This window comes from Balaenoptera physalus (assembly GCF_965194825.1).
Source record: "Balaenoptera physalus genome assembly, chromosome: Y".
Lineage (NCBI taxonomy): Eukaryota > Metazoa > Chordata > Mammalia > Artiodactyla > Balaenopteridae > Balaenoptera > Balaenoptera physalus.
The window spans coordinates 16013080-16026859 of NC_138904.1; the positions used below are offsets into that span (position 1 = coordinate 16013080).

Below are 13780 nucleotides of genomic sequence, written 5' to 3' on the forward strand. Positions count from 1 at the left end.
CATCATCCAAAGTAACATTTTTCACCATTCATGACTTTTCAGAGATATTAAAGGAGAAATGGTAGGGAAAGCTACTATTTTTTTCTCCCCTCATTATTATCCTTTGAAATCACTATCTCCTTCCAACCTATTTCATTTTTCAAGACTGGTCTTCCATGACCACAAATAATTACAGAATGAGCAGTGGACCTTTTGCTTCCCATGCTTCAACTACATGAATTTTTCACACAAAAATAATTCATACTAACTTCAGAAGAATTATTATATTTTAAGGAAAGATTATTAAAAAAACAGCTCTACATATTCTCTTAATGATCTCACTGTGGGCTAAGTACTACTTTAAATACGGAGCATACGATCTGTAGCATGTTTGTGATTTGTTGGTAATGAATGAATAAAACACCATAGGTTATGTCCTAGTTATGCTGTGGAAACCAAACTTAAAAGTGCTTTTGTTCATTGTATCCCGTACTCACACAAATGTAAATATTCTCTGATCTTCTATGAAAATAAAATTCCCAAACACTTTACTTCTGGCTAAAATTACTGTTGAAACCAAAGGCCAAATATTAAATGATACGCTAGGTAGATAATAAACAAAATTATGCTGGTGTAGCTATACTAATAGCCAGTAAATTTTACTAGCCAAAAACAGTATTACAGACATTTATTTCCTTAAGTTGAAAGATGCACTTAAGTCTACTTTATCTGTACTTAACTCTCAATATGTATAAAGCAAAGACAGATGATCACAAAAGGAAACTGAGTCTTTCTTCATAGAGGGAGATCTTAACAGTAATAGAATAAGCATTATTATAATAAGCAGGTAAAAACAGTAAGAGAACAATAAAAGGAGCAGAGGAAAAAAAAAGTCTTAAAAAATGAAAAGCTCTTGAATGACAAATTTACAAAGGTTTATCTCACTGGCAAATATAAACCATGGCACCCAACAACTGGAAAATACACCTTCCAAAAGAGGTGAGTAATTTCATGATTAAGGGTATAAACTCTGGAGCCAGATTATTCATGTTTGACTTCCAATCCTTTACTTATTAGCTGTGAGACTTGGGCAAATTTCTTATCTTCCTTATGCCTATTTCTTCAATGGTAAAATGGGGATAACTGTACCCAGCTCAATGGAACTTTGTGACAAATTACTATATATAAAATGGAACAGTGCAAAGCACAAGCAAAGCATGCAATAAATGTGTAGTAGTGGGTTTTTTTGCAGGCACAGGTTAGATTGTAGGAATTCTTAATACTAATTTATGAAAGGACTCCAGCGGCTCTGTGAGACTACTGAAATCACACGCAAAACTTTAGACTTGAATGCATTTTTCTGGGAGATAAAACTGTTTTTGCTCTTAAATTTATGACCTATCTGCCCCAAGAACCTAAATGTTAATACTGTGTTTATGATTTTTTAAAAATAATTTACTCAATATTGGAAAATATTTAAGTCTCCCAGGCTATGATATCTCAAATTATTACTTTTTAAACATAACTGGCTAGTGAGCAAGTCAATTCAATGTATGTGGGCTAAGAAAAACAGGTTAAACACTTCCTTTGGCAAACTGCTTACAGTATCAGCACCTTGTCTTCTGTAAGCTCTTAGTTTTTTCAAATGCAGATTAAAATCATCAATATGCCAATTTTGATAATTAGTAACTTCTAGTGAGTATTTTAAGAAGGAAAAATACTTGCTACTTGATAGAAAAAAAAAGACTAATATTAGAATCCATGTTATAATTATATAAACTGAACAGTTAGGATAAAACATAAAATTGGTTTAAGCTTCCTATGTTTCAGTCTAGGAACACAGTAAAGAGAGGGAAAGGTTTGTGCATGTAAATGAGCACCTATGCTCTAAAAGGACAATTTAATTTGAAGCTGTTAATTTTTGTTCTAAATTTTAAAGAGAAGGCAAAATAAAATAGGCATAAAAAGGAAACCTAGTTTTGAAGGAGACTTTGTATCTTCAGGTTTTGACTGGTACAACAGCCCTTCAGGCCCAGAAATACTCATAGACAAATCATGAAATAATAAGAGAAAAACTTTATTTCAAACAGGGTCAGTGGTATGTATGCTATAGCAAAGGCTGGTTGTAACAGCACTTTCACTTCAAACCTGAATTGATGCACAAATGTGACATTGTTTAATGATCAGTTACTGCTAAAATGTGGATTAAATCCATCAACATGCTAATTCTGACATCTGTTATAGACCCTATTATTTATTTTAGTAGTAGAGGCTAATTTTCATCAGAAGAAAATGAAAACAACCTTACGGTTTCTACTAATGTAATGAACTGTATCCCCAGTATTGCTCTGAAATTATACCACTAGGTTGCTAAGAGAAATTCTAACTTCATCCAAATGTATTATTTAACTGATAATCTTCAATCATCATCTACTGTTGGCTTGATGGTTACTCCTCTTCTTATCTGACCCCAACCAATTAAACTGAAAAATGAAAATAAAAGAAATCATGAATTTTAAATCCATTTCATTAGCATTACTATAAAATGTTGATATATCCAATTTTACTACACTCTCCTCTAAATTCAAACTTGTTCCCATAACATGTTCTATTTAAAAAAGTCTGTATGTTACCTTCTTAGATTTCTAGAACCTTATACATGGATTTTCACCATCAGGAATGACAAGAAAAGCAAACAAGAAGTTGCTGTCACACATATGCTCATGTTTCTCTACAAAAATATACCTATCCATTCAGAATCAGCAAACAAGAGCATGTCAGGTCCCCCTAAGGAACAATGCCAATAGACAAAACACATCAACTTAAATTAAAAAAACAACAAAAGAAACCCAACTCATTATCAATTCTTTTTTCCTTGAAGAATGCCTCTTTCACAGCATCTCAATAGATCATAATGGCTTTAAAGGGAAATAAGTAAAGAGAAAGAAGTGAAGAACTAGAATAGGTAGTCTATAAACAGATTACTCTCAATAGCAGAGGGACCAAAGTCCCCTCTAGTCAACAACCAGACTGGATTGATACCACAACTTTATTTTCTAGAACAAAGCCCACCTAAATATGGGTAAAAAATACAATTCTAAAGAATATAAAGGAAGAAGAAAGTTAGTAAAAATGGGGAACTTGAAGGTTCCATATACCTGTTCTCCTATAGAACCACCAAGTAATTAACATTCTGAAAAAGTAGTTTTGTGGATCTGCAGCAGCCAAGCATATGCCCAACAACAAAAAAAAGCCACACTCAAGATAGAAAAAAATTTTGCATAATTTTGCTCACCCAGTGCAGCATAGCCAAGAGGAAGCCAACCAATTCCCAGTTCCTCCCATGGGACAGAAGGGAAAGAACAGAACTTGTTTTCAAAGGTCTAGTTTGTCTGGGGGTTGCTCAAGGGACTAGTTTCTGTTTTGTCTGACTTTGAGTACCCAGAGAACTGTGGCATGGTTGCATCATCAGGTTGAAGACTCCAGAAAGCAGTAGTGTGAGACCAGGTGAGTAAAAGCTTCAGAAGGACTGGAGACTAAGGATGCCTGGGGAACAAAGGATTATGAGCAGAGAAATACAGTAAAGTGAGATCACAGAAGAAGCAAGGGTGAGACTTGGAGAAACTAAGACATATAAAGCAGTTGTGTACATGAAAAACTTGGACAAAAGAACACAGCTCCAGGGAAGATGCACACACAGAAAGGCCTGAGAAGACAATAAACAGTCACACTCAGTTGATTAGTGAAGTTTTTTCCTTCAGTCTTCAAAAACTATGACAGATGGCTTCTTTTTCTTCCTTTCAAATGCCCAATTTTAAATAAAAGATCACAAGGTATACAGAGATACAGAGAAACATGAACACAGCCCATGCAAGAGAACAAAATAAATCCCTAGATACTAAACCTAAAGATGCACAGGCCTTGGACTCACTTGATAAGGACTTTAAAACAACTGTCTTAAATACTTCCAAAGAGCTAAAGGAGAAATAGAGACCTAAAAAAATAATGAAAATGATACACAAACAAAAAGAGAATTTAAACAAAGAGAGTTTATAAAAATAAAGAGAAAAAAAACTAAATAGAAGTTCCGAAGCCGAAAAATGCAAGGACAATTGAAAAACTCAATAGATTAATAAAACAGCAGATTGGAACAGTATCAGCAAACAGACAACAAATTTTGAAGTTAGGTCATCTGAAATTATTGAGTCTGAGAAGCAAAAGAAAAAACAAAGAAAAGTAAACACCAACTGAAGTACTTATGGGACATCCAGAGAATCAACACACACATTATGGGAGTACCAAAAAAAGAAGAGAGGGGCAGAGAGTTTATTTGAAGAAATAATGGGGTTTCCCTGGTGGCGCAGTGGTTGGGAGTCTGCCTGCTAATGTGGGGGACACAGGTTCGGGCCCTGGTCTGGGAGGATCTCACATGCTGCAGAGCAACTGGGCCCGTGAGCCACAACTGCTGAGCCTGCGTGTCTGGAGCCTATGCTCCGCAACAAGAGAGGCCACGATAGTGAGAGGCCCACGCACCGCGATGAAGGGTGGCCCCCACTTGCCTCAACTAGAGAAAGCCCTTGCACAGAAACTAAGACCCAACACAGCCAAAACAAATTAATTAATTAATTAATTATTTTAAAAAAAAGAAAGAATGACTGTAATAGTTCATGAATATATATAAGAAGCTCAAAACCTTCCAACTATGATAAGCCAAAGAGAAGTATATGAAAACACAGGGTGATCTAACTGTCCAAGTCAAAGACAACTAGAGACTTTTAAAACTTCAAGAGAAAAGGCAGTCAGTACATATAAGGGAACTTCCTTAAGATTATCAGTGGACTTCTTAGCAGATAACTTGCAGGCTGAAGGACAGTGGGATGATATATTCAAAGTGTTAAAAGAAAAACACTACCAACCAAGGATACTATCTTGAAAAACTGCTTTCAAAATGAAGAAATGAAGATTTCCACAGATAAAAGCTGAGTGATTCATTATCACTATACCTGCTTTTAAAGAAATGCTAAAATAAGTCCTTCAAGTTGAATTGAAAAGATAATACACAGCAACACAAAGACCTATGAAAATATAATGCTCAGTTGGTAAAGGGAAATACACAAATATAAAAACCTGTATTATTTAATTCTGGTGCACAGAATCTAAATGACACAAATGTAAGAAGTAATGATAAATAAATATGCAAATATATAATTCATTTGTCACATCAATAGCATTAAGTGCATGAATAAATATTTAAAAAGAGTAAGCTACTGTATTTAACTGAAGTTAAGCTGTTAGCAGTTTTGAACAAAATGTTTTAATGTCAAGTTTTTATATGTAATCCAACAACAACAACAACAAATCTATAGAATATACACAAAGGAAAAATGATGGGGTGAATTCATAAGAACATAGGAACAGGGAATCCCTGATGGTACAGTGGCTGAGACTCAGCACTTTCACTGCTCTGGGCCCGGATACAATCACTGGTTGGGGAACTAAGATCCCACAAGCGAACACAGGAATGAAGCGGAACAGAATCCGACTGGCCAATGTGGGTTATGAGCATCAAAATAAAAACAAACAGCAATGGATCATAACCCACTGTAAACAAGTAAATAAGTAGGAAAAGAGGAATGGCAAATGATAAATGCAGAGAAGCAGCACAGACTTATGCTATCCCCAGAACAAAGCACAACTCAAGCAAGAATAATCAAGTGGCAATTTGATGAGAAGCAGGCTATTTGCAGTCTTAAGGGTTCTCGCCATAGTCTTCATTAGTGCAAGCATAAAAAGAGAAACTTTACAACAGAAAAATCAGACGTCTTGACTCTATGAACAAAATTAAAATCACCATCTAGGTGCAGCCAGATATTCTGTGCCCTTGAGATTCCTGATAAGGACACAACACAAATTATATAGCATTTTGGCTTATAATAAATAACCTAAACCTAATAAGACAAAATATCAAATTCAAATTGAGGAAGATTCTATAAATTAACTGGCTTGTATTATTCAAATGTCAATTCATGTTCAGACAAAAACGTTTAAAAAAGTTCCATATTAGAGAGACTATAGGAACATGAAAAGGAAATGAAATATGTGATCCTGGGGTGAAGAAAGAAAAATTCTATAAAGTACAACGGCGAGACAGGTGACAAAACTGGAATGAGAAGTTCAGGTTTTTGTATTTTGTCAACATTAAAAATCTTGAGGGGCTTCCCTGGTGGCGCAGTGGTTGAGAATCTGCCTGCCAATGCAGGGGACACGGGTTCGAGCCCCGGTCTGGGAAGATCCCACATGCCGCGGAGCAACTAGGCCCGTGAGCCACAACTACTGAGCCTGCGCGTCTGGAGCCTGTGCTCCACAACAAGAGAGGCCGCAATAGTGAGAGGCCCGTGCACTGCGATGAACAGTGGCCCCCGCTTCCCACAACTAGAGAAAGCCCTTGCACAGAAATGAAGACCCAACACAGCTAAAAATAAATAAAGAATAAAAAAAATAATAAAAATAAAGGAATTCCTTTAAAAAAAAAATTCTTGAACTAGCTGTATAAGAGAATATCCTTATTCTTAGGAGATACACACTGAAATATTAAGAACTCTAGGTTATGTAACCTACTCAATGGTTCAGAAAAACTAAGGTGTATGCTTATGTATGTGCACATGTAATAATATGAATGGTGTACATATATAAAAAGTCAAAGAAAATGGAAATATTGATTTGGAATTGTTTGATTTTATATAGATTCTGTCTGAGATTAAAGGAAAGCCAGTTGCAATACCTGGAGTAAAAAAGTGAACTGCAACTTTACAAATCAGTGCTTGAAATATAGATTTTAGTGATCCAAATACACACCTGAGAATTAAAGCCATGAGAACCACTGAATTCAAGGACAAATGTGTTTGTGCATGTATATACATCATTAAGAACTAATATAACACAAGAAAATGTGCCGTTGCTCTTGAATGAAAGGTGGACAAGTTGACAAACTTACCGCCAGTGTTTCTCAACTCTTCGGCTAATGGCTATTTTTTCTCCCACTTCTGTGCACACAGGATTAGTGAGAACTATTTTACCCAAATCAGCCTTTACTGCACTAACTCTTCCTCCTGTTGAAAGGGATCCTATGTTCACCATAAGCACTTCACTCTTAGACAGCTTTTGCACCTAGGGAAATAAATTAAGAAAAAAATCCTTAAATAAAGGAAGTGCTTTCCAAAATGAAGTGAGAATTTACCAAATACTGCTAGAAATAAACTATGAAGGAAAAAGAATTCTGCACAAATTACATTATAATGGGATTTGAACTATATATAAGTGTCCAAACAAAACAAAAAGTTAGTTATTTAGCAATTACTGAATATACACAAGGTCTAATTCTAAGCTACTTAGTGTAGCATAGATCAATGAAACTCTTAAAATTTTGAAGGGACTTACAGCAAAAAGAATGTACAGGGACTTCCCTGGTGGCGCAGTGGATAAGACTCCCTGCTCCCAATGCAAGAGTCCCAGGTTTCATCCCTGGTCAGGAAACTAGATCTCACATGCATGCCGTAACTAAGAGTTCACATGTCACAACTAAGGAGCCCAAGTGGTGCAACTAAGGAGCCCAGCTGTTACAACTAAGACCTGGTGCAACCAAATTAATTAATTAATTTAAATAAAAAAAGAAAAAAGAAGTTCAATATTTCCTGAAAACTGCAGCAAAACAAGAATAACATATAATACATAGTTTATGTGAAGGCCTGATTCCATTCATGTAATGTTAACTAGGTACTTAAACTTCCTAGCCTCTATAAAACTGGATAACACCTACTACCATAATTATTAACTGTTACACTGCCTACTGCTGTTGTCTACACTTACAGTCTCATGTCAAAATTCACACCAGTGTTTTTAAGGGCTTCAAGTTTCATTAAGTCAGAGGGTAAGAAATATAAATAGTAAAGGAACTCCAAAAAATTGACATGTAAATTTTATAAGCACTTAATTCACATCCAGAACAATTCCTTTCCTATTGCTTTTACATGACCATTGTTTTTTCCTAACATAAAAAGGACTTTACAATCATACATACAGAATTTTGAGTACTGTATGGATTGATATTCAATCTTTCATGAAACAAAGGTAAAAATTTTAAGCAACACATCAACCAATCCTAAGGCTTAAAGAGAAACTGGAGAATAGAATCTGATAGTGAGAATGAGATACAAAGAAGACTTAGTTACTAGAAAAAGCCCAGTGTTAAAAAGTTAATATAAGAATTCTATATCACTCTTTTGCCACCTGTTTCTCTCCCTAAGCTTATTATATCATCAGACCTTTTAATGTCAAAACATGTATTATGGATCTCATTCCTTTTAAAATGTCATTTGCCTACTGCTGTTTAAAATAACTCTGAAATGAAACTGCTGGGACACTGTTTGCACACTTAAATACATTACAAATTTATACTTTCTTGAAAAGGTTAAGTGCTTATTTCTGTGTATCTTTGCCAACAAAATCTTACTTTTTTAAAAAAAGTCAAGTGTATACTAGAAATATTGATATTAAGTCTTTGTAATATGTGCCACAAACACTTTTTTCCATTAAAAAACAAAACAAAACTCTGGCTTGGTTTATGGCTGGTTGCTACAAAGAAACTTCCAGATTATTCACCTTTTCTTTGTTTGTAATTCCATTGTGTAAGACAATGAAACAAAACTGGTTGAAACATCATACTTTGTCTCATTTACCTTTGCTGCTTTTTTGTCTCCTTCTGTGCGTACACCAAGAAGTCGTCTAAGTAGGAAATAGGAAATTTCCAATTCTGTGAAGATCTCAGGTAAAGCACCAACCGCACCAAGCACTTGCCCCACCATTCTGTCAGCCCGGCACAGAGTGGGGTCAATTTTTGTTCCAACTCCTAATACATGATATAAACATTACATATTCCAACTTGTTTTTTCTTAAAATGTTTGTAAAGTTAGTCAAACCAGTACAAGTCTCTACATATTCTAACCCTGTTAACTCATACCATGTAACAGCTACGTAACCAAAATCCCATAAATTCCTAATTAAAATCCCTGCTTTATCTAAAAATACAAGAACAATGGGAAAAAGTGTTGCTAGAAATTCAAGACTAAAAAAAATCTTCTTGATTTAAATTATAAAGAAAAAAATTATAAAGGTAAATGAGATACCTGCTTACCTCAAAATAAATTTCATTTAATCAGATATTGTTTTAATAAAGATTGAAAAGTACAAAGTTTGTAATGTTTACTTCAAATTATATGTTTGTACATTAATGCAATAAAAAGTTACAAGAAAATGTTCTCTGAATGTCCTTATTCCTAAAACAAACAAAAACACCAACCAAACAAAAAACTGCACCCACATCATATACAGAAAACAGGCAATTTGTAGGCAACCTTCCATTTGTAAAAATTTACATAAAATGCAACCAAGGACAGTGTAAATAAGAGTATAATAATACATTCAATATTAAATCATAAAACCTCGTTACTGAACTTAGTCATGAAACTAAAATGTATTCTTTATATATAAAAGTATCCTCCTTTTCCCCACCCCACCCCCTCGCACTGCACGACTTGTGGGACTTAGTTCCCCAACCGGGGACTGAACCCAGGCCCACAGCAGTGAAAGCACTGAGTCCTAACCACTGGACCACCAGGGAATTCCCTAAAAGTATTCTTTTTAACAAACATAAGAAATCATTTTATAATGTATAATCAACAATTCAACTACATGTATACCTCCCATCCACTCCTTCATATTCAGTTAAAATATCTAACCAGAGATACAGACTCTCAGATAATCCATTTCACACAAAGTGACATGAATAGCCACTATCAAAAGAATATAAGTGAAATCCTTACCAATAAGACCCCCTGGAGCAGCATACTGAAGATCATTGTGTTCTGCGAAAAGTGATACAATTTTGGAAAAGATTGGTTTGCACATGAGTTTTCCTTCACTATCTTTGGAAACAATACCAGGTCTGACTTCTATCTCCTGGCCCACCTGAAACATGTAAGTGAGTAATCAAAATATGTGGGGCAACACAGTTACCATTTACATGGTTAAGAGTCCTCACTGGTAAAAAAAAAAAAAAAAAAAAAAAAAAAGAGTCCTCACTGGTAGATTGCCAAACACAATAACCACTCAATTATCTAGCAATTACCTAGAAGATATATATGCTTTAAAGACATACTTAAAACATAAAAACAGTAAACAAAACAATAAGTGTTTTTAAAGTTAATTTTGAGATTTTGTTTTTACCATTTTTTTTCCCCTGGTTAACAAGAGTTCAAAATCAAGTTCACCTTTAATACTCCTTTTAAAATACTACCACCAGCCACACCACCTTTAAGGTCATCAACTTCACAGCCAGGTTTGTTGACATCAAAGGATCTAATAACTGGGAAGGGGATAAGGAAGAAAGGAAAGAAACCATAAGGCTCATCATGTTATTTAAATTAGATGTTTATCAAGTTAACTTACTATTTTTTTTTTTTACAAAAGTAGCCAATTAAGATCTACACTTTAGAGTTGAGTTTGTGGGGAAATATCATTATTCCAATGCTTACCGTGGTCTTAACTATTGGAAAAATGAAAATAACTTGATCAGTTAAGTGACACGTTTAAGCTTTATCTATCTTTTGGAGTATAATGTGACTGTTACGAAACAAAAGACAAATAAATACTCTTTATGTATACAGTTAAGTGAAGGGATCACTGTTCTGGGCTGAATTATGGCCTCCTTCCCCAAAATTCATGCTGAAGCCCTAACCCTTGGACTCAGTACCTCAGAATCTGACTCTATTTGCAGACAGGGTGTTTAAAGAGGTAATTCAGGTAAAATGAGATCAGTGAGGGGCCCTAACCAATCTGACTGGTGTCCTTATAAAAATAGGAAATTTGGACAAAGAGGTACCAGGGATGCACACACAAAGAGGAAAAATCATGTGAGAAAAACCATCATGTGGCCCTCTGCAAGCCAAAAAGGAGAGGCCTCTGGAGAAACCAAATCTGCCAGCACCTTTATGTCTGACTACTGGCCTCCATAAATGTGAGGAAATAAATTTCTATTGTTTAAGCACCCATTATGTGATACTTTGTTATGGTAGCCCTAGCAAACTATTACATTAGTCCTCACATACAATTACAAAAAGAATTAGCTATGAAATTAATCTCCAGAGTACAATCTTGCACTCATTAAAAAAGACTATACAGGGACTTCCCTGGTGGCGCAGTGGGTAAGACTCCGCTCTCCCAATGCAGGGGGCCCAGGTTTGATCCCTGGTCAAGGAACTAGATCCCACATGCCACAACTAAGAGTCCACATGCTACAGCTAAAGATCCTGCATGCCGCAATGAAGATCCCACGTGCCACAGCTGAGACCCAACGCAGCCAAATAAATAAATATAAAAAAAAAAAAAAGACTACACACACACACATATGTTTATGTGATTTTATGAACAAAAAGAGGTTTGGAAATATACATGTTATCAGTGCTGTGGGACTGAATTCTTCTTTTATATACTTTTACATTACAACTTATGTAATAAAAATTTAGTTTTAAAACTACAAAATAATTCTAGGAGTATGTAACTTACAAAAAGAACAGTGACACTTAAAGAAGAGTGTGCTTCAGAATCACTCAAAAGAACACTCTCCAGAAAACACACAGGAGGCCCAGAAGAGTGCCCAGAAAGGCTGAAGTTTTCTACAAACTGTGTGCAAGAACCACAAACTTAATGTAATTAGTTTTGATACTGTAAGCTTAAGGTAAAAGGAACATGAAAATCTTCATCAGAAGTATGGTGAAATCATTTGTACAGAAATTCTAATGTCCTGTTCCTGCCTAAAACATTATCACATAAAGAACACTGTATTAGTCTAATCTCAATCACATAATAAAAAAATTAATGTTCCTATTTTATTCAGGAGACTGTTCCTCAACCAATCTAGCATTACCAATACAATCTTAGAATCAATCTGTCTTAATACTAAACTTTCATTCACTCCACTGAGTTCAAAATGGAATGTTGTCCTTGGTGTTCATAAACTCAATCCTTATTTTAAAATTCAAAAAAGCACATAAAGACTTTAATTTACTATTGCCTCTGTGCCCTTAAAACCAAATCAACAATGCATAAACTGAGTCAACTGTTAAAGGCCAAAAGGTTAAGTCCTTACCAATAAGTCGGGGCTCTGAAGTAAAGTCTCTTAGAGGTACTGGAATTTTATTAACGATATACTCACAGACAACTTCAATATTATATTTTAGCTGAGCAGAAATTGGAATAATAGGAGCTCCTTCTGCTACCGTACCTATATGACAAAATTCAGAAAGATCCAAATTTGTCATTTTTACAGAATTTGTCCCATAGATTACTAAAGATTATTAAATGGATATCCAGACATAGATATACAGATGTCAGCAAAATATGCAATGCTATCATCCTGTTTAGAAAGATGACAGTGTTTTGTTTTTCTCTCTAATTAAATGTCAATCAAGAAGTCAACAGAATGGACCAAATGAGTTTTTATAGACATAGCTTTTCCTTTTCTTTACCACATAATCTGGCTAATAAAGCCAGTCTATCTAACAAATAAAAGAGAAGTCAAATATAAAAAATAATTTGCATCATGTCTTGCCCCAAATGAAAACAATATGTTTTACAGAAAGGGACACTAAAGATTAAAGAAATCATTGTCAGTTGCAGTTTGGGAAACAGATTCTCAATGAGAAGAGAGTCTAAATAATTATAAAACACACCAACATATATAAAAAAGCTACTTTCATTCATTTTACTATCACTGGGAAAGAATTTTAGAAACATCAGACTGGTGCTCACTTTGACAGCACACATACCTAAACTAGAATAATACAGACAATATTAACATGGCTCCAATGCAAGGATGACATGGAAATGTGAAGCATTCCGTATTTTTATTATAATAATGAATTTGTTATATAGTTAAAAAACAAAAAAAAAGCAATGTGTTTCCATTTGAAAAAAACCCACCTGGTAACATTCATGGAATATAACTTCTTTTCTATCTAATATGTACTCTAAGCACATCAAACTCAGAAACAAATTTCACTGCTTCTATAAACTGGCTAAAAGCAACACAAGTGTTAAGTAGTACAGAGAAAAAGGGCTTAGTACCCACAGATTCACTTCGTTTTTGATAACTAAATTCTTAAAACTTGATTCATACATTTATTAATTACAGCTTCTTACCTTGTACAAATGCAAGGATCTGTTCATACTGTTCTTTAGCCTGACTTTCTTTTACCAAATCAATTTTATTTTGTAGAATCAAAATATGCTTCAGTTTCATAATTTCTATGGCAGCCAGGTGTTCAGAAGTCTGAGGTTGAGGACAGGATTCATTACCAGCTAAGTTGATTATGAAGAATTAAAACACAAAAAACATGAGTAATAAGAATTAGTTCTCACCTAATAGAGACTTTTGGATGTCTTAAAGCAAATTCCTGGACACCAGTGCCAAGTGTCTTTGTGTGTACATTTAAATTCCATGACAGACTGCCCTGGATTCCCCAGTCTTTTGGCTCCTATTCGAGGCGCTATGCACAATACTTGGAATCAGCTAGTTTGGCTTCTTTCAGACTGCCCTCAAGTATTCAGTAGGCTAATAGCCTGATTACCATTATTTAAGACCTGTGAGTGAACTCAGGCTTTGGTCTGATCAGTTATATTTTCCAATTCTACTGAAGGCACAAAAATGACTGCTAAATAGTCATACCAGCGAAATACAGATCTCTTG

General features: G+C 34.8%; 1 protein-coding gene across 1 annotated transcript; it reads right to left on the reverse strand.

Annotated features, from left to right (window-relative positions):
- Positions 1-2398: 2398 nt before the first annotated feature.
- LOC309653337 (eukaryotic translation initiation factor 2 subunit 3, Y-linked-like) lies at positions 2399-13377 on the reverse strand (the record flags this gene model as incomplete). Its single annotated transcript, XM_082447950.1, has 7 exons — positions 13234-13377; positions 12182-12316; positions 10305-10399; positions 9858-10002; positions 8715-8884; positions 6974-7146; positions 2399-2462 (listed from the first exon to the last, which is right to left on the reverse strand). Exons 1-7 carry the CDS (start codon positions 13331-13333, stop codon positions 2399-2401), a joined length of 882 nt encoding a protein of 293 aa, XP_082304076.1. The 5' UTR covers positions 13334-13377.
- Between the last annotated feature and the right edge of the window lie 403 nt (positions 13378-13780).